The 22683-nt window shown below is 37.3% G+C and overlaps 1 protein-coding gene across 5 annotated transcripts in view; it reads right to left on the bottom strand.

Moving 5' to 3' along the window:
- Window positions 1-22683, bottom strand: part of OSBPL1A (oxysterol binding protein like 1A) — a 220197-nt gene that overhangs the window by 146190 nt on the left and 51324 nt on the right. For all 5 annotated transcript variants that reach the window (XM_078060491.1, XM_078060494.1, XM_078060493.1 and 2 more), the window contains 4 exons: window positions 8243-8304; window positions 8096-8140; window positions 6805-6878; window positions 6632-6695 (listed from right to left, as the gene is read on the bottom strand). In XM_078060491.1, coding sequence (XP_077916617.1) covers window positions 6632-6695; window positions 6805-6878; window positions 8096-8140; window positions 8243-8304 — 245 coding nt within the window. The remainder of the gene's footprint in view (window positions 1-6631; window positions 6696-6804; window positions 6879-8095; window positions 8141-8242; window positions 8305-22683) is intronic.

Here is a 22683-nt window from a genome sequence, read left to right as displayed (position 1 = left end):
GTTTGATAACCTAAGAAAAGGGACAAAATTTTTGAAAGGCAAAAATTACAAACACCAACCCAAGAAGAAATAGAAAATTTGAACTAGCCCTCAGCAACTGAACAAATTTGTAATTACTATCCTTCCCATAAAAAACAAAAAAACAAAAAACTCCCACCTTCTGGCCCATGAATTATATCAGCATTTAGGAAACAAATAAACCTAATCCTACAAAAACTCTTCCAAGAAACTGAAAAGAAATATTTTCTAATTCATTATATGAGACCAGTATTTCTCAGATTCCAAAACCACACAAAATATATCAAGAGAGAAATAAAAACCAATATCCATCAGGAACACAGAAGCAAAAAATCCTTAACAAAATATTAGCAAACAATTTATTAAAATAATGTATCATGACCAACTGAAATTTATCCCAGCAATATGACTGGTTTATTAACACCCTAAGATCTAACAGTGTAATTAACCATATTAAAATGAGTAAAACCCTATGATCATTTAATATGCAAAAAGTATTTAATAAAAATCAACAGATTCTCATGGTAAGGGCTCTCAGTAAATTAGGAAATGAAAATAACTTCTTAAAGCAAATTAAGGGCATCTATGAAAAATTTATAGCTAGTAACTCAATAATGAAAGGCTCAATGCTTTGTACCTAACACAACAAACAAAACAAGAATGCTGGCTCTTACCAATTCTATTTAAAGTTGTACTGGAGGTCCTATCAAGTACAATAAAGGGTAAAAAATAAAAGGCATATGAATTGTAGAGAAATAGAACTATCTTTTTTTGCAGACAACATGATTGTGCATGTAGGAGACCCTGAGGAATCTGCAAAAAAGCTACCAAAACTATTAAGTGAATTTAGCAAGGCTACAGGACTCAAAACAAATTTATATATAATAGCAGCAAAAAATAGAAAATGAAAATTTCATGTCCATAATAGCTTTAAAAAATAAACACATAAGCATAAATTTAACAAAAACGTTGTAAGAGGAAATTAAAGAAGATTTCAATAAAGGAGAGATACAATGTTCATAGCTTAGAGGTCTTGATGTGGTTAAAGTAACAATCCTCCCCAAGTAAATCTATATATTTAATGCAATCCCAATCAAAACAACCATTCCCCAACTCTGAAAATTGATGAAAGACATTCAACATATTGAAAAGCATTTATTCAAGAAAAATCTACTGAATCTCTCAGTAAGAACACTGGATGTTGTTTTAGCCTGAGTCTGCTCCATTCCCCCCTCCTCCTTACTCTGTGGCAAATTGCATCATGATGGGGCAAGCTTTAAATACTGGGGCTGACTTTATTTAGAATAGGGCCCTGAAAATTCCAAGTCCAGGGCTTTCTCAAAACAACAGCAATCTTGGTGGCCAACAATCAGGAAAAGCCATCACAGAACATGAAGTCTAAATATATTCAGCCAAGCAACAAACTGGAAAATGAGCCAGACATTTAAAAAGCTCTCAGAAAAATATTCAAAAACTAAAGTAAATCATATGTAAAGAACTAAAAGAAAGCATAATGATAATAACCCATCAAATAGAAAATATCAATAAAAAGATGCAAGTTATGAAAAAGAACCAAATGGAAATTCTGGATGTGAAAATTACAAGAACTGTAATGAAAAATTCACTCAAGATAATCTGAGATCGAAGGGAAGAAAAAAATCATGGCAGGGGGGCGCCTGGGTGGCTCAGTTGGTTAAGCAACTGCCTTCGGCTCAGGTCATGATCCTGGAGTCCCGGGATCGAGTCCCGCATCAGACTCCCTGCTGAACAGGGAGCCTGCTTCTCCCTCTGACCCTCCCCCCTCTCATGCTCTCTCTATCTCATTCTCTCTCTCAAATAAATAAATAAAATCTTTAAAAAAAAAAAAAAAATCATGGCAGGGCATTATCATGTGTACCAACAAAGTCACAAAGGAGAGAAAAAAGCTGAAAAAAAATATTTAAAGAAATAATGGGTGAAAATTTCCCAAGTTCAATGAAAATTATACATATTCAAAAAGTTCAATAAACTCCACTACGATAAATGCAGAGAGATTTATACCTAGACACATCTTAGTCAAACTATTAACAGCCAAAACCAGAAAATATTGAAATAATGAGAAAAAGGACTCATCAAATACAGGGGAAGCACAATAAAATTAACAGCTGACTTTGCATCAAAAACAATGAAGAATAGAGGTAAGGGGATGACATATTTAAAGTGCTGAAAGAAAATTTCTCTGTCTTATGAAACTATTGTTCTAAAATGAAGGCAAAATACACCCCCAAATAAAAAAAGACTCAGACAATTCATTAGGTATACCTAACAAAAGAGTACAAAAAAAAAAAAAAGTTCTTTAGACCAAAAGAAAGTGACACCAAAGGTTGGGGGGGCGGGGGGAACTGGACAAGTTAATTGCATAGGTAATTCTAATATAATATATATTTTCTCTTCTCAAATAATTTAAAGTGATTTACACAACTGTAAAATTGTATGGTTGAGCTTGTAACATACTGAGGTGTAATGTATATGACAGTAATAGGATAGAGGATAAAGGAAGAATGGAGCTATAGCAGAGCAAGGAAATGACCCCAAATATGCACTGAGACAAAAAGTAAAAACAACCCAAATATTCATTAACTGATGAATGAATAAGTACTGTCTATCCATATAATGGATTATTATTTAGCCATAAAAGGACTGAAGTAATGATAACTTGCTACAATATGGATGAGCCTTGAAAACATTATGCGAAGCAAAAGAATCCAGAAACAAAAGGCCACATATTATATGATTCCATTTATATGAAATGTCCAGAATAGGCAAATTTATAGAGACAGATATTAATGGCTGCCTAGGGGCTAGAAGGGGGTGGTACTGACAGGAATGGGGTATGATTGCTAATGGGTATGAAGTTTCCTTGTAGAATTATGGAAATGGATCTAAAATGGATTGTGGTCTCCACATGGTCAGCACAAGTCTCTGACCATACCAAAAATTACTGAATCATTTCAAGTGGGTGAACTGTATACGATGTGAATTATAGTTCAATAAAAATATTTTAAAACATATAAAACTGTATAAAGCAACAGCTATAACACTGTATCATTGAGTTTTTAAACATGTAGAGTCATGATATATATAACAATAATAATAACACAAAGAAAAGGGTAGGAAGTGGAACTATATTAAAGCATAATAAGTATGGAAGGAAGTAGTAGTTTGTGATAGATTAAGATGCCCATTATAATACCTCGACCAACCACTAAGAAGTAACTTTAAAATATAGTAAAATATAAACAAAAGGAAATTGTATATGAGACATACGTATCTTATGTAGGAGAGAAGAACAAAGAACAAAATGAATATAGAAACAGCAAAATGGCAGACAGAAATCCAACCATATCAATAACAATATTAAGTACAAATTCATTAAACACTTTAAGATTTTACTTTTAAGTAATCCCTATACCCAACATGGGGCTCAAACTCACAACCCCTAGATCAAAAGTCACACTCTCCACTGAATAAGCCAGCCAGGCGCCCCTCATTAAACATTCCTATCACAAGGCAGAGGTTGTCAAACTGGATAAAAATACCAGATACAACTGTATGCTCTCTGTAAGAGACTTTAGATTGACACACATAAATAGGCTGAAAGCAAAAGAATGGAAAAAGATATACAAAGCAAACAGTACCCATATGAGAGCTGGAGTGACTATAGTGATTGTTATGGACTAAACTGTGTCCTCCCCAAATTCATATGTGGAAGCCTCAACCCTCAATGAGACTATTTGTAAATAGGGCCTTTAAAGAGGAAATTAAGATTAAATGAGGTCACAAGAGTGGGGCCCTAATTCAGTAAGACTGGTATCCTTAATAAGAGGAAGAGAAGCCAGGGATGCTTGTACACAAAGAAAAGCCATGAGAGAGCTGCAAGAAGGCAGCTATCTGCAAACCAAAGAGAAAGGCCTCAGGAGAAATCTTTCCTACACATCAGAGCTTAAACTATAAAATTCATAAGGAAACATAAGGGTAAAACTTCAAAGCAGTGGACTTGGCAATGATTTCTTGGACATAACACCAAAAGCGCAAGTGACAAAAGAAAAAAGAGATAAATTGGACTGTACCAAAATTAAAAACTTCTATCAAAGGGCACTATCAACAGAGTGTAAAGACAACCCACAGAATGGGAGAAAATATTTGCAAATCATATACTGATAAGGGTTAATATCCAGAATATACAAAGAATTCCTACAACTCAACACCAACAAAAAGCCGAACAGGCCAGTTAAAAAATGGGCAAAGGACTTAAAGAGATTATTTCTCCAAAAACAATATATGATACCCAAGAAGCAGTTGAGAAGATCCTCAACCTCACCAGTCATTACAGAAATGCAAATCAAGCTGCAATTAGATACCACCCCACACTCATTAGGATGCTCAATATTAAAAAAAAAAAAAAAAAAAGGAAAGAAGTGCTGATGAGGATATGGAGAAAGTGAAATTGGAACCCTTGCACACTGTTGGTGTGAACATAAAATGGGGCAGCTGCTATAGAGAACAGCAGGGAAATTCCTCAAAAAGTTAAAAATAGAACTACCACATCATTCAGCAATTCCACTTCTAAGTCTATATCCAAAAGAATTGAAAGCAGGATCTTGAAGAGATATTTGTACATCTGCGTTCACTGCATCATTATTCACAATCACCAAGAGGTGGAAGCAATTCAAATACCCACTGACAAATGAATGAGTAAAGAAATGTGGTCTATACCTACAATGGAATATTATTTAGCCTTAAAAAAGAAATCTTGTCACATATTACAGCATGGATGAATCTTGAGGATACCAGACTAAGTGAACTAAGGCAGTCATAAAAAGACATGGTTTCAAAGACACCATGTCTGTATGGTTTCACTTGCAAGAGGTGTCTAAAGTAGTCAAACTCCTAGAAACAAAACGTTAGAACAATGGTTTGAGAGGCACTGGGGGTTGGGGAAATAGGCAGTTAGTTGCTCAATGGATACGGTTCCACTTTTGCAAGATGAAAGTTCCAGAGATCTGGTGCACAACAAAGTAAATACAGTTCAAGCTACTGAATTGTACCCTTAAAAATGGTTAAAATAGTAAATTTTATGTTATGTGCTTTTTTACCACAACTAAATTTTTTCAAAAAGGAAAGAAATTGTGACCCATGCTGTAACATGGATGAACCTTGAGGGTATTATACTAAGTGAAATAAGCCAGTCACAGAAGGACAAATATTGCCTCTTTCTACTTATCCGAGGTACCTAGCAAGGTCAAATTCCTAGAAACAGAACGTAGAGTGGGGACAGCCGGGGCCTGGGAATAGAGAGGTGTGGAACTAGTGACCGAAGGGCATGGAGTTTTAGTTGGGGAAGATCACGAGCTCTGGAGATGAACGGTGCTGGTAGCTGCAACTGCACAATGAAGAAAACTAAGAAACTGACAGCTGGAGCACTCATATTAGGAAAAGATCTCAAGTCAATAACCTAAGCTTCTACCTCAAGAAACTACAAAGTAAACAGAGTGCTTTACAGCCATCACACAGTGAATGCTCAGTAGCTTGTGTTGATATGTGACTCCTAAATGTAAGCTTTAAGCAGACGTTTACAGAAAAAACACAAATTATAAAACAAGGTGAGGGCTAACACAGCAGGAGCTAACCAATTCCACAGAAGTTAAAGAGCAAGAAATTTTAAAAGGGCAAGTGGAGCAACTCGTTTGTTTTTCGATTTAAGGCAGACAAGAATGAGATAAAGGGCCAACTGAGGAAAAAGCTTGGTATTAAGTAGATGTGTCTACGGCAGGAACAGAAGAGAATGGCCAGGACTGCACTGAAAGAGAAAACAAGATGACACGGGTAAGATGAGAGAGAGGACCCTGGCCCTCTGGTCCACTGTGAAAGGAGCACAGGGTGGGAGGACACTGAGGGGCCGGCTGTGTAATTAGGTGGTACTGCTGGGGAATGGGCCACATCTGTGACTCCCCAAGGGGAACACCTGGTCTTCTGGGGGTGTTTGCCCTGAGAAAGGCAGGTGCCATGCTCTAAAGAGCAGATGGACTGCCACAACGTGTTGACAACTCTAAAGGATGTGAAGTAGGAAATAAGAAAGCACGTCTAGGCTCCAGTCTTAGACTAATCTCTAAAGAGAAGAAACTCCTTTTTTCTCCTGGTTAGTAAAAGTATAAACAGTGAACCTAGAAAACCCAAGAATCCCAATTTTGATGCAGGCTTTAAATTTTAAAACCAGAAAAACTTTCATTATCCCAATTTACCCATGTATAAATACACAGATACATGTACGACATACATACGTCTGTATATATACACATGCACATAATGTGAATATACATACATACACATACAAAAATGTCAGAGGCTCTTTATGTTTTCAGGTAACTCATCTCTCATCCACAACATGTGGAAATAAAAATTGATTATATTTTTAAAACAGATATTCCACAATTTTACTTGTTCTCAAGTAAAAACATATACAAATGCCTTCTACCCCCAAGATTTTACAAGGCAGCTTTATAAAAATAATTTTGGTCAATTACTTGCAAAACTAATTTCATGGTTTGAGCAAAAGATGCATGTGTCATCCTACCGTGCATACTGCTTGAGTTAGGTGCTTGCATCCCTGGCGATAAATATTACGGACTGCATCAGGCCTTCAAAATAAATATTAAATTATCAAGACAAAAGGAAAAGAGGTAAGTGAAACTTTCAATCTTCCAAATTTAGATAATGAAATTTAATAAGTATCAGGATAATACTTACTGTTTCCTATACCATGAAAGGACTCCATGTTCTAACACTACCCAGAATAACCTCCAGCCAAAAAATCTTGAACTCTAAGGAAAAAATTGGCAAAGATTTTCCAAGCTGACACATCTAGATTCAAATACCTGACTGATAAAAAATACGTTATGACAGTTCTATCGTTGTCTTTCATCTAGATAGTACTATTGAACATTAAAAAATGATCAAATATGGGGGCTCCTGGGTGGCTCAGTTGGTTAAGAGTCTGCCTTTGGCTCAGGTCATGATCTCAGGGTCCTGGGATCAAGCCCCGCATTGGGCTCCTTGCTCAGCGGGGAGCCTGCTTCTCCCTCTCTCTCTGCTTGTTGCTCCCCCCTGCTTGTGCTCTATCAAATAAATAAAATCTTTTAAGAAGTTTAAAAAAAATTTTAAAAAGTATCAAACATGAACTAAGGTACTCAGTGCAGTAATGAAAACATTTTATCACTACAGAGGGACAGGAATAGAAGAAATGCCATACTAATAAGACCAACAATGAACACTGTTTATAGTTCTGACAATATTGTTCAGGGATATTATGGGAAGATTTTCAATTGTGGACTTCAAAGTCTGGAATGAAACACTAAATAAAGAGTATTCTGATTTTATACAATATAAACATACTTGTGCATAAATATATAGAGGGAGTGCTTGCAAGTGCAAAAGAAAACGCATGCTCTAAAATAATTAATGCTAGAAAATAACTGAACTCCAAAATGTGAATTTTTAGAACCAGATTTTATATGTGTGCTCTGTGACAATTCAAGTATTAAATTTCCTAATAAGTCCTCCCTACTTCAATATTCATAACAAAAAACATTGTAATTCTCTGATTAAGGAAAAAAATATGTTCTCCCACTCTGTTCTGTATAAGCTTGTCACCTAAAAGTGTCAGACCATCAACACAAAGGACAGCAATTGCTACAATAAATGGAAGCCTAATGAATTCCAGCACTACAGAAAATGGTTAATGTTGTCAGATCCAAGAAAGATTAAGTCAGAAATAATTTTTAAATTTTTAAAAAATTTTATATGAGAGTGAGCGAGAGAGCGAGAGCACAAGCAGGGGGAGGGGCAGATGGAGAAGCAGACTCCTGCTGAGCAGGGAGCCTGATGCCGGACTCGATCCCAGGACCCCGGGACCATGATCCAAGCCTAAGGCAGACGCCCAACTGACTGAGCCACCAGGCACCCTTTAAATTATTATTTTAACAAAAACGGAGCACCTGAGAATTCTTTCCAGTTTTATAAATAAAATATCCCAGCCTACCTTCCAGAGAGGGCCTTCATATCGTTTCAACACTTTGTAGACAACCTGTTAAAAAAATGTTTTCATAAAAAATGCCATCTATATATTTCAAGAATTCAAAATCTTTTTCTAAAAAGGATCATATGCAAGTAGTCCGTTACTACATACCTTATTACCGATAAGAATGTGTTTCATTTCAGCACCCTGGGCAAGGTCAAGGGGTTTCTGATCTGTGTAAAAACAAGGAAAGAAAGAAATCAAGAGCTTAATTGTATATAAAACAGATGCTATTACAGCACATAATATTCTTTAATTATTCCAACAACCACAGCTTTTTCTTCTCCTCCCAAGTTACCCACCTGAAGCTGCCATCTCAACTCTTTCTGGCCCCCATTTTGGTAGCTAACTATTAAGCCAGCAAGCAAGATTAACTTCAGAACATTCTGTAGAGGTTCTGTGATCCTTCAAGTCGTCTTATTTTAAAATCATTGCATTAGCTTCCCATTGCTGCTATAGCAAAGTACCATAAACTTAGTGGCTTCAAACAGTACAAACGAATTCTTCTATAGTTGGGGAGCTCAGAAGTCCAAAATCAGTTTCACTGGAGCCAAAATCAAGGTGTAGACGGGGTCTCACCCGTTCTGGAGGCTCTAGGGGACAATCTATTTCCTTGCCCCTATCTAGTTTCTGGAAGCCACCTGTTGATTTGTGGTCCCATCTTCAAAGCACATCACTGCAACCATGGCTGCCATCCTCCCAGTAAGGACAACTGTGATTACATGGGGCCCACCTGGATAGCTCAGGATTATCTCCCTATCTCAAGATACTTAACTAATCACATCTTTAAGGGGGCCATTACTTGGCCTACCATAGCCACTCTTAAGCTGCTTCACCAGAGAACAGGTAGCAAAGAAAGCTCACAAGCTAAGAGCATGATGGTCCACAATTGAGGACAAAAGAAAAAAGTGATAATGGAGAATGAAACCAGTAAGGCATTATGGGAACTTTTGCAACGTTATACATGCGAGCACTCTATGTTTTGCCAAACAAGAACAGAATTTGTTAAAGTTACTTTTTTGAGTTCTGAAGTGAGCAGGCCACTATATGAAGCAAGCTAGCCAAGAAAGAAAAAAAAAAAAGTAATCTCCTAACCTGGGAGTAGAAAATGGCACTTTCAAAGTAACATACCTAACTGGAACTTGGTTTAAGGTAATATATTCTATCAAATAAACTTATATTTTTTGTAAATTTAAATTCAAGTTAGTTAACATATAGTGTAGTATTGGTTTTAGGAGAATTTAGTGATTCATTACATACATACAACACCCAGTGCTCATCACAAGTGCCCTCCTTAATGCCCATCACCCATTTAGCCCATTTACCCGTCAACCTCCCCTCCAGCAACCCTGTTTGTTCTCTATAGTTGAGTCTCTTATAGTTTACCTCCCTCTGTTTTTATCTTTTATTTTTCCTTCCTTTCCCCTATGTTCATCTGTTTTGTTCTTAAATGCCACATATGAGTGAAATCATATTTGTCTTTCTGACTTATTTCATTTAGCATAATACATTCTAGTTCCATTCATGATGTTGCAAATGGCAAGACTTCATTCTTTTGATAGCTGATAAAATAACCTTTTTATAAATACCAAACACTGGCTGTGGTGTTAGGCAGCTTTTTGCATGAATTTCTCCTAATGAGGATCTACTATGCACCAACTAATATTTTAGGCACTGGGGATTCAGCAGTGAACATCACAGAAAAAATCAGGGCGGGGGGGCAGGGTGGCATGGAAAAAGAGAAAAAGATAGTAAATCAATAAAAATTACATGGCAGAGATGCACCTGGGTGGCTCAATTAGTTAGGCATCTGGTTCTTGATTTTGGCCCAGGTCACGATCTCAGCCCTGCATTGATCTCAGGATCAAGCCCTGCATCAGGCTCCGTGCTCAGCGGGGAGTCTGCTTTAGATTCTCGCTCTCCCTCCCCACCTCCCACCCAGCTCTCTAAAATAAATATTTTTTAAAAATTACATGGCAGATAATAAACCATGTTATGCTGATACTTTTTAAGTGAATGATATGATAGAGAATGACTAGGATACCACTTTAGACTGGAGACTGGGCAACTGATCAGGGTAGGCCTTTCTGAGGAAAAGGTGTTTAAATTGAAAGGAAGGATCCAGTCTTGAGAAAATATAGGAGAAGGGCATTCCAGTAGATGGAACACTAAAAACAATTTACTGGGCAAGAGAGATAGAAGCCAGAAGCCACATCATGTCAGGGCTTTGTAGGTCAGACCTTTGTGAGTCAATACAGGGGTTTAGGTTATTTTAAATATGATGAAAAGCCACTGAAGGGTTTTAAGAAAAAGAGTAACATGATCTGACTTATGTTTAAAACCGTCAAAGTGTTAAAAAAAAAAAAATATTTAGAAGGGTAATAGGGGAAATGTGAACTACGGCTATTTGATGGTTTTGTAAAATTGTTACTAACAGGATGTTATTGTAGCAATGTTTTTAACAGCTCTGTTGAGATATAATTCACATACCATATAATTCACCCATTTAAAGTGTACATTTCAGTGGTTTTCAGTATATTCAGAGCTGTGCAACCATCATGTGGCTATAGTTTTTTCTAAAGAAGCCCTATCTTTTATAAATATACTGAAATATATTTTTTAAAGATTTTATTTTTAAGTAATCTTTACACCCAACATAGAGCTTAAACTCACAACCCCGAGATCAAGAGTCACATGCTCGAGTGACTGAGCCAGCCAGGCGCCCCTATACTGAAATATTTATACACAAAATAACATAATAACAGGAGAGTGGCCAGTTTTGAGAATTCCTGAAGGAGAGTGAAGAGCACATCAATTAATTATACTATTTTTAAGCTTTGATAACTTCCATAATAAAAACATTTTTTAAAAGATCACCACGGCTACGGTGTGGAAAATGCCTTGTAACTGTGGGCAAGAGAAAAGCAGAGAGAACAGTTACAAAGCAATAGCGATAGTCCAGGTGAAAGATAACAGTGGTTTGGACTAGAGAGTTAGCCATAGACAAAATGGAGACAGAGGAAAATACAGAGAGAAGTTTAAGGGTTTCAGATTTTAAAGGTAGATTTATAGGACTGCTAATGGGCAAAACTTGGACTAATTATTACTTTAGTGGGGAAAAAACTTTTTAAAGTGTTAACTGAGAAATTAATAGCCACTTCAAGTTTTCTAGCTAGCATATAGGAAGAGGTCTTATAAAAAGGTCTGCCAACTGTTATTTTTATTCTATCTACAGGGCACTTTTGAGAAATTATTCCTTTAGGCGAAGAGGAGGAGGACAATGTGATTTCTTTCACAGAATTCTGCCCTACACCAAAAATAAATTCTGAACTCCTGCCAAGTAGCTGAAATTCCAGTACTGAGCCTTCATTTCTAGATTCAATGCCTAAAGTGCCTGACACACAGTAAGAATTAAATAAAATACATTTTGAACTGAATGAAATAGCCTCCCTACCCAGATGAGCACCATAACCAGTCAATTCAAAATTGTACATCTTTTATCAAACACAACAAAATAAAAACCAGGCATGATCCAATATTTAAATTTTTACATGACATAAATTTGTCCTTTAGTGAGAACACTAAATAAAAATGTCAACATTCCTCAAAGGAATTTATACAGAATGTAATTTCAATAACATACCAATGGTATATTTACTACAAACCTAGAAGAAATTATTTTAAATGCCATCTGGGAAAATAAACAGGTAAGAATGTCAAAGATAACTGTCCAAAAAAGAAAAAAAAAAGAGAAACTTTATCAGATATTTACACATTACAAAAACAATCATTAAAAATGAGATACTTGCAAAAGAAGAGACAGATGAAGCAATGAAAGAGAACAGAAAACAAAAGAGCATAAATTCTTTTTTTTTTTTTTTTTAAGATTTTATTTATTTGAGACAGAGTGAGAGAGAGCCCAAACTGGGGGAGGGAGAGGGAGAATAATAAAAGGTAGGAGAAAGGCATAAACAATGGACAAGGAAAGATTGCTCAATGAAGGGTATAAAGATAAGTGATTAGCAATTTGAGAGTCTCACATCCTAACACACGCTCCTATATAAACGTTGCTACTCAAAACCCTGCAAAAACAGGGCTGGGCCTCTGGCTACTTTCCCGAATTTACCCCTCTCCCCCCTGCCCTAGGCACCCTGACAGCTTTCTTCTTTAAATATGCCAAGTGCTCTCCCACCCCAGAGCTTTTACACTTGCTTGCCCTTGGTTTTCAATGCTCTTCTGCCAGATATCCTCAGGCCTCACCCCTTAACTCAGCTCTGTGCTCACAGAGGCCTTCCCTTACATGCTTTCCAAAACAACGGCGCCCCCCCCCCTCACATCATCACTATCCCCTTCATCTTGTTTTATTTTTCTGCACCTCACTGCCTGACATTATATGTGTATTTACATTTTGTCTATCTCCTCCCACTAGGACATAAGCTCTGAGAGTGTGGGGACTGTCAGGTTTTGTTGGCTGTTGGATCCCCAGCACCTACAATAGTTCTTGGCACACAGGAGAGGCTCAGCATTTGCTTAATGAATGAATGTGATTACAGATAAGCTAGGAGAAAACAATCAAATATTTACCAAATCTTGACTTAAGTCTAGAAGTGTTCAAAGAAATCAAAGAAAAGGATCAACAAATTTGAATAAAAAGGTAAAACATTTTTTTTTTAAAAACTGGGAAAATTTAGTAGTAGAAAAACAGATAATCATTGTCCATATCATTGGAGTTTTGGGTGGTAAATTATATCCATGTGAAATACTATCCAGAAGGTGAGCCAAGAAGACTATGCTTCTGGAGACAATATGGAAAAATTGTTGATACTTTATAAAAAGTACGAGTTTAATATGTCAACTCTATTTACAAGCCATAAAACAGAAGAAGTAGACACTTTGAGGCAGTTGCCAACCCTCACTCTTTCACCAGTGTCTGAGCACTGCTCTTTCCACACCCCCTGGGGGAGACGTAGCAGCCATGGTTGCACCATAAGGCCCTGCCCCAGAGTTCCAGCTATCTGTATCAGAGGCAGGCCCCAAACACAGTGGGTGCCATTGGATTATCTCCCACTGAAATTTAAAACTGAGGTTGGGAAATCCTGGTCTACCGAATGGAGTTCAGGGCAGTCATCTTCCAGCATGTATAATGGAAAACTGATCTGCTAAGAGAAAGAAATGAGAGATCAAGCATTGAGAGAAGGATACACATACAATGAGTGGTAGCCTTCTTGATTCCTAATAGCTCCTGGTTCCTGATTCTATCCCTTCTGATGCCTACTTTGTAATACCATGAAATAACTCTGTATTCTGATATTAGTAACATATGACCTTCCTTTTGCCTATACTCTTGAGTTAGTATTTATTATTTTAAACTTAAAAAAAAAAATTTGGGGGGGGGCGCCTGGGTGGCTCAGATGGTTAAGCATCTGCCTTCGGCTCAGGTCATGATCCCAGAGTCCTGGGATCGAGCCCCACATTGGGCTCCTGGCTCAGTGGGGAGCCTGCTTCTCCTTCTCCCTCTGCCTCTCTCCCTGCTCATGCTGTCTCTCTCTCTCTGTATCTCTGTGTCTTAAATGAATAAATAAAAAAATAATCTTTAAAAAAAATAAATAAATAAAAAAATTTTTTTTAAAGTAGGCTTCACACCCAGTGTAGAACCCACTGCAGGACTTGAACTCACAATCCTCAGATCAGACCTGAACTGAGATCAAGAGTCAGATGCCCAACTGGCTGAGCCATCCAGGCGCCCCTATTATTTTAAACTTTTTTTAAAAAGTTTGGTCTACCAGAGAATAATAACTAACGATTAAAAGCTAAGTGTTTATGGGTATTTGGGTCATAGGTGATTCCACTTTGTGGGTACCATCATTTTCTTCATTTTGAACGCTTAAGCATTAGTTTTGCAATTTTTAAAAAACTGTTCTAAAATAGGTATGAAAATAAGTGAGAAAGTTATACAATATGCCAAAGAAACAGACTATTTTAATAATTTTTTTTCTATAATGCAGACAGTAAGACTTAAAATACTTTCTCAGAAGGTACCATCTTCACTTTTATCAAGAACACTTATAAACTATAGGGTTAAAGTATATTTAAACAATCATCAAATTTTTGATGTTTACAGGGACATTTCTTTAGACTGATATTTGCATGGGACTATTAATTCTTGTTACACTGGAATGCTTTTGGAATCTAAATTATGAAGGAATAACCATTATAAACCACCACCTAGAAAAACTATTCAAGTCTTTGGGAAATTGGTAAAGGCACTAGGAATCATACTGTTAACATCAATTTTAGGGTACTGACTCTTTTGGCACTTTCATGATTCCTTCACTTAATTCCCAGGTAGGAAAATAACTTTAGTTCTTAACTAGTAATTAGTAGATAAAATTTAAATTATGTAACGTAGTTGTTCCCATTGCTCTGTAGTTCATAGAGCCCGCTAGGCAAGTCCTTTCCAGGTATCTGTACCCAACTTCCATTACGTTTACAAGTTTACCCTTGAGAAAAAGCCTGGAAAGACCACAAATACATGAAGGTTAAACAACACGCTACTAAATAATGAATGGGCCAACCAGGAAATCAAAGAAGAAATAAAAAATACATGGAAACATATGAAAATGAAAATATAACAGTCTAAAACCTTTGGGATGCAGCAAAAGCAGTCCTAAGAGGGAACTATATAGCAATACAGGTCTACCTCAAGAAGTAATAAAAATCTCACATAACCTAGCCTTACACCTAAAGGAGCTAGAAAAAGAACAACAAAGCCTAAAACCAACAGAAGGAAGGAAATAAAGATTAGAGCAGAAATAAATGATATAGAAACTAAAAAAACAATATAAAAGAAAAATCAATGAAACAAAGCTGGCTCTTCAAAAAATAGAAAAGATAAACCTCCAGCCAGACTTATCAAAAAGAAAAAGGACCCAAATAAAATCACAAATGAGAGAAGAGAAATAACAAACCAACACAGAAATACAATTATAAGATTATATTATGAAAAACTATATGCCGGGGCGCCTGGGTGGCTCAGTCGTTAAGCGCCTGCCTTCGGCCCGGGTCATGATCCCAGGGTCCTGGGATCGAGCCCCGCATCGGGCTCCCTGCTCCGCGGGAGGCCTGCTTCTCCCTCTCCCACTCCCCCTGCTTGTGTTCCCTCTCTCGCTGTCTCTCTGTCAAATAAATAAATAAAATCTTTAAAAAAAAAAAAAAAAAAAGAAAAACTATATGCCAACAAACTGGACAACCTAGAAGAAATGGAGAAATTCCTAGAAACATATCAACTACCAAAACTAAAACAGTAAGAAATAGAAAACTTGAACAGACTGGTAACCAGCAAAGAAATTGAATCAGTAATCAAAAATCTCCTGGCTTCACAGGTGAATTCTACCAAACATTTAAAGAGGAGTTACTATCTATTCTTTTCAAATTATTCCAAAAAATAGAAAAGGAAAATTTCCAAATTCATTCTATGAGGCCAGCGTTACCCTGGTACCATAACCAGATAAAGACACCACTAAAAAAGAGACCCTAGAGGCCAGTATCACTGATGAACATGGATGTAAAAATGCTCAATAAAATACTAGCAAACTGAACCCTACAATACATTTAAAAAAAAAAAAATTCATCAAAAAAAACCATGATCAAGTGAATTTACTCCTGGGTTTGCAAGGGTAGTTCAATATTTGCAAATCAACATGATACATCACATTAGTAAAAGAAAGGATAAGAATCATATGATCGTTTCAATAGATGCAGAAGAACATTTGACAAAATACAACATCCATTCACGATAAAAATCCTCAACAAAGTAGGTTTAGAGGGAACCTACCTCAACATAAGAAAGGCTATATATGAAAAACCCACAGCTAATATCCTAAATAGGGAAATATTGAGAGTTTTCTTGATGGTAAGGAACAAGACAGGGATGTCCACTCTCAGCACTTTTATTTACACAGTCCTGGAAGTCCTAGCCACAGCAATCAGACAACAAAAACAAATAAAAGGCATCCAAATTGGCAAGGAAGAAGTCAAACTTGCACTATTTGCAGATGACATGATACTATATACATAGAAAACCTTAAAGACTCTACTAAAAAAAACTGCTAGAACTGATAAACAAATGCAGTAAAGTTGCAGGATATAAAATCAACATACAGAAATCTGTTACATTTCTATACATCAATAATGAAGCAGCCTAAAGAGAAATTAGGGATTCGCTCCCATTTACAATTGCACCAAAAGCAGTAAGATATCCAGGAATAAAGCTATATAACACTGATGAAAGAACCTGAAGATGACACAAAGAAACAGACATTCCATGCTCATGGATTGGAAGAATATTGTTAAAATGTCTATACTACCCAAAGCAATCTACACATTTAATGCATTCCCTGTCAAAATACCAACAGCATTTTTCACAGAGCTAGAACAATCTTAAAATTTGTTTGGAACCACAAAAGACCCTGCATAGCCAAAGCAATATTGAAAAATAAAAAGCTGGAGGCACCACAATTCTGGACTTCAAGTTATAAAGATGTAGTAATCAAAAGAGTATGGTACTGGCACAAAAAACAGACACATATATCAACAGAACAGAATAGAAAACCCAGAAATGAACCCACAATTATATGGTCGATTAATCTTCAACAAAGCAGGAAAGGATATACAATAGGAAAAAGAATGTCTCTTCAACAAATGGTATTGGGAAAACTGGACAGCAACATGCAAAAGAATGAAATGGGACCACTTTCTTACACCATACACAAAAATAAACTCAAAATGGATTAAAGACTTAAAATGTGAGACCTGAAACCATAAAAATTCTAGAAGAGAGCACAGGCAGTAACTTCTTTGACATCAGCCATAGCAACTTATTTCTAGTTATGTCTCCTGAGGCAAGGGAAACGAGCAAAAATAAACTACTGGGACTACATCAAAATAAAAAGCTTCTGCACAGCGAAGGAAACAATCAACAAAACTAAACCTACAGAATGGAAGAAGGTATCTGCAAATGCCACATCTGAGAAACGGTCAGAATCCAAAATATATAAAAAACTTATAAAACTCAACATTCAAAAAATGAATAATCCTTTCTCCACTGATTGCCTTGACACCTTCATCAAAAATCAATTCTCTCTATATATAGGTTGCTGTCTAGACTCGCTCCTGTTCTACAAATCTATGTATCTTTATACCATATCACACAGTCCTGAAATTAGGTTATGTGATGGTTAATTTTGTGTGTCAACCTAAACAGGCTAAAGAGATGCCCCGAAAGCTGATAAAACATTATTTTTGGGTCTGCCTGTGAGGGTGTTTCTGGATGAGATTAGCTTTTGAATCCGTGGACTGAGTAAAGAAGATCTGCCCTCACCAATGTGGGTGGGCATCATCCAATCTATTGAGGGCCTAAAGGCAGAAGAAGAATGAATTCTGTCACTTCTTGAGCTGAGACATCCTTCTCTTTCTGCCCTCTGACATAGAGCTCCTGATTCTTCAGCCTTTGGACTCGAGGACTTGCACTGGTGGCCTTCCTGGTCTCAGGTGTTCAGACTGAATTACACCATCAGCTTTCCTGGTTCTCCAGCTTGCAGACAGCATATTATGGCAGATATCTGCCTCCATAATCACATATATGCAAGATACATATATACACATCCCACACACATGGTGTATATGTGACATATGTGTATCTCGCATGTGTATCTATATGGATAACTAATTGCCCTGGCATTATTTACTCAGTTCTTTCCTCATCCACTTTTCATGCCACCTTTGTCATCTATCAAGTTCCCATATGTACATGTTTTAATTTCCAAACTATCTGGTCTGTTCATCTTCATCTACCCTGAACTATACCAAGATTTAAGTGATCTTTTTTTTTTTTTTTTTTTTAAGATTTTATCCATTTGACAGAGAGAGACACAGCGAGAGAGGGAACACAAGCAGGGGGAGTGGGAGAGGGAGAAGCAGGCTTCCCGCCGAGCAGGGAGCCCGATGCGGGGCTTGATCCCAGGACCCTGGGACCATGACCTGAGCCGAAGGCAGACGCTTAATGACTGAGCCACCCAGGTGCCCCCAAGATCTAAGTGATCTTATCCATCCCCTTACTAACTCTATATGCTGACAATTCCCAAATTTATATCTCCACCCAGAGATCTCTCCTAAGCACAAACTTCTATTTCTGACATCTCACTTGGATTGTAGAATAGGATTTCAAATTTTCAACACCTTAAAAACCAAACTCCTAATTCTCAGCCATTGCTACGCTAGCCTACCCTTCCCTGCAGTCTTACCCTACTCCGCAACTGGAAATTCCCTTTTTCCAGGTCCTCAGCTGAAAGACTGTAAAGTCGCCCTCGATTCCTGTCTTTTTCTCATACCTCACATATCCCAGCCATCAGAAAACCCTGACCACTCTGCCTTCAAATTATGTAAAAAAAAAAAAAAAAAAAAAAAATCCAAACATTTACAACCATTTGTATGGCCACTATCCTGATCCAAGTCAATATCCTCTCACCAGATTATTCCAATAGCCTAACTGCTTCCCTTTCTCCTCCTTGTCTTCCTAGGATTTATTCTCACAACAATCAGTGACCATTTTTTAGAACCTAAGTCTGATCACATCACTGCTGCATTCTAAGCCCTCCCACATCTTCCCATCTCACAAAGAGTAAGAGCCACAATTCTTATGATAACCCACAAGGCCTTTCACCATGCAGTTCCCAATGCCTCTTTAACCTCCTCCTCCAACCACTCTCCCCTCACTTTACTCTGGACAAACTGGTCTCCTTGCTTTTCATGACAGACATCACATACACCCCCCACATCTGCTGCCTAGGACCATCCTCATTGCCTAGATATTGACATTGCTTCAAGTCTTAATTATCATTCTCACAGAGCTTTTCCTGCCACCTTTCATAAAGCAGCAATCCTCGATATACCCAACACACTCCCAATTCCTCCTTCCTTGCCTTTTTCCCCCTCTCCTAGGCACTGATCTCATCTGACATAATGTTGGCTTTTTATTGGCTCTCTCCTATTAGAATGTAAGCTCCCCGAAAGCAGGGATTTGTTTGTTTTTTTTTTTTTCACTGCTCTAGATCCCTAGTTCCTGGAACAGTATCTAGCACATAAACACTAAGTATTTGTTGAATAAATGAATGTTTTACTTCCAATAGGTTCAGAATTAGTCTTTTTATCCAGCAGGACAAACCCCCTGCTTCTCTTCCATTTTAAAATTCACTGCCCTGGACTTTTCTATAGAAATGAGAGTCAGGTAATCAAGTCCTATGAAAACCCTTTGAGGATTCTGGCTGGGATTGCTTTGAATTAATTTGGAGAGAACTGTTAGCTTTTTGATTTTTAGTTTTTTCCCCAAAAACATCATAGGTTTCTCCATTTTTAGGTCTTTTATATCCTTCAATTGGAACATGGTGTTTTTGTTTTTTTGCCATTACCAAAGCATTGCATTTTTTTAAAGTTACATTTTCTAACTGCCACAATTAAATCATCAAGCTCCTTTTCTATTGCGTTAATCCTCCTTAACTTTAAAAACATGCTTAAATCTCTCTGCCTAAAAAATCTTCTCCTTGGCCATGAAACCATTCCTTCTGTTCTCAAATATTGCAAAGAAGCAGATGAGTAGCGCTACCTCTGCTTCCTCATTGCCTACTCATTCCTTAACCCCTAACCTTGCTGTTGCTCAACTACCCAGTGGACACTACTCTTTCAGAAAGGAACTCTGGGCACTGAGTCACTGAATTCCACAGTGTCTAAATATCTATCTTCTTCAGTGTAAGTTGCGCATGACAACAAATACACCCTACCCCTTTATTCCACATTTTAGCTCTTCCTTTGGCTTCCATGGAACTGATATTTCCCTCACATCTCCTGAGTGTTTCCCCTTCTCTATCCCCTGGTTTCTCTTCTTCGATTCCAGGAAGAACCTATATCTATCCTAGAGATACAGGGAAAGCCTCTCTGGGGAAGACAATTTGAGCTAACTTTTAAAATGAGACTAGGGTTTACCACACAGACAAGCATGAAAAGGGCATTTCTGTCAGGGAGAAGAGCACAGGCAGGGTAGGAACAGCATGGTTAACCAGAGACTCAAACAGTTTGGTATGTCTAGAGCTGTTTATGTCCAATACAGTGGACACTAATCACATGTAGCTATGCAGTACTTGAAATGTGGCTAATTCAAACTGAGATGTGCTGTTAAGTGCAAAATACACACCAGATTTCAAAGACTTAATATCAAAAAGGAGATGTAAAATCTCACTATTTTTCACTGATTACATGTTGACATGGTTTTTGGATATACTGTTTTAAATAAAATAGATTATTAAAATTAATTTCATTGGTTTCTTTTTACTTTTTAAATGTGCCTACTAGAAAACTTAAAATTACATATGTGGCTCTCATTATGTATCTATTGGTTAATGCCAGTCTATAGCATAAAGGACAAAGGAAGGGAGGAGAGCAGAAAATTCTATCATTAATTTTCTTTTTCCTTTCTACTCCTATCGAGGTCAATAAAAGTTCAGGCCCTAATTACCTCTCACCTAAGACCACTCCAATGGTCCTACTGACCCCTCCCTATAGTCTTGGTTCTGTCACAACCCATCCTAGATACTGTAACCACATTAATCTTTTTAAAGTACTTCATCTCTCCACTGCTCACCTATTTCTTTATCATGGTCCCCTGAACTTCCAAATTAAGGGGCAAAATGATCTGGCATCTTAAGGCTTTCCACTATGCAAGCCTAATCTGCATTTATAGGATTACCTAGTACTGCTCCCCTTTACATGTGTGGATATACCAAAATGAGGATGTCACCTAAACTTGACTTGAATTTTTTTACCTTCATGCCTTTGTCATAATCTTCTCTCTGCTTAGAATACCCTTTCCAAAATTTAATGAGATTCTGTTTATGTTTAAAAAGAAAAAAATATGAGTGGGGCCTTTTGTTAGAGATACAGGTATTTAGAGAGGATTAAAAAAAAAATCCTACTAGGACTTCAGTCTATACTAAATATCTATTCCTTCATGAAGCCATTTCTAATTACTTAAGCCTTCAACAAACATGCAACATGTAGAAGGTGTCATGTGCTGTACATTACTATAGATCCCAGGTAAACCAGACAGTAAGGTATTAGCTCTGCCTTTAGGAATTCAGTCTCATGGGATGCAACTACGGAAGTCAGCAATTATCATGGAGTATGATTTTGGCAAAGACGGAGGTGAAAAGAGGGTCCTGGTGGACCACTGCCAAGTCAAGTCCTAATCCAGGTTTGGTGGTAGGCAGAGGGGAGGGAAGCATCCTTAAAAGTGAATGGCCCTAATGCAATGTTCCCCCTTTGAATACCCAGGACACCTTTTGTAGCTTCTCTTGTGGTTATATGATCCCATCTCTGATACTGTCATGCATGTAGAGTTGAAACTTATTACCTGTACATTCCATACTTGCATTTGTGCCTATTGCTAAAATTTGCAACCCCAAAATCAATACTTACAGCAATTTCTTGGTCATTCACAGGCAAATCCCAAGTGGTGAAAAATTTGAGTCTTCTCATGTTCCCAGCTGAGGTAGAACAAGGTGGCACTCTGCCTTCTTGTTTCAGCTCTCACACAGTAAACAAATGTCCCTATCACAGTCTATCTAGTACTGCCACGTTTTCAGTATTTTTGCTTTTTGTTGGTGGTTTCACTGTTGAAACTGGCCACCAAACATGGCACTGAATTGTTATCTAATGTTCCTAAGAGCAAGAGAGCTATGATGTGCTTTATGGAGAATATATTAGACAAACTCTGCTCAGGCATGAGTGATAGTGCTGTTGGCATAAGCTCTATGTTCATGAATTAACAATATATATTAAAGTGTTTTAAAACAGAAATACACACAAAATAAAGTTATATATTAATCAGTATAAAAATGTTGTGACCAGAGGCTTTCAAGAACGTAACTCCATATTCCCCCTAGGACCAATGGCTCAGTATTCATTAATTCTCTGTTCACAACAACTTGGCAGAACATAACTATCTTAAATAATGAGAATCAACTATATTCTCTTTCCCTCGAGAGGGGGGAGACCTATTTTAATCATTACAGCCCCCTATGGAATAGGTATTATTCAACAGTTAACTCTTAAACTAGGAAGCAAATTAGTAAGTTTTTTTCTTTTTTTTTTTTTTTTTTTTTTTTTTTTAAAGATTTTATTTATTTATTTGAGACACAGAGAATGAGAGAGAGAGAGAGAGCACATGAGGGGGGGAGGGTCAGAGGGAGAAGCAGACTCCCCGCTGAGCAGGGAGCCCGATGCGGGACTCGATCCAGGGACTCCAGGATCATGACCTGAGCCGAAGGCAGTCGCTTAACCAACTGAGCCACCCAGGCGCCCAGTAAGTTTTTTTCTTTTGTGTGAATGCCTTGACTTCAAAATTAAGTAGGAGCCATATAGTTTAACAAAGGGTGGATATTAAAACAAAGCAATTTTATATGGCACTGACTTATTTTTATAGCTTCCAAATGACCAACAATGGC

This window comes from Halichoerus grypus, chromosome 13 (assembly GCF_964656455.1).
Source record: "Halichoerus grypus chromosome 13, mHalGry1.hap1.1, whole genome shotgun sequence".
Taxonomy (NCBI): domain Eukaryota; kingdom Metazoa; phylum Chordata; class Mammalia; order Carnivora; family Phocidae; genus Halichoerus; species Halichoerus grypus.
This window is presented reverse-complemented; position numbering and strand designations above follow the sequence as displayed.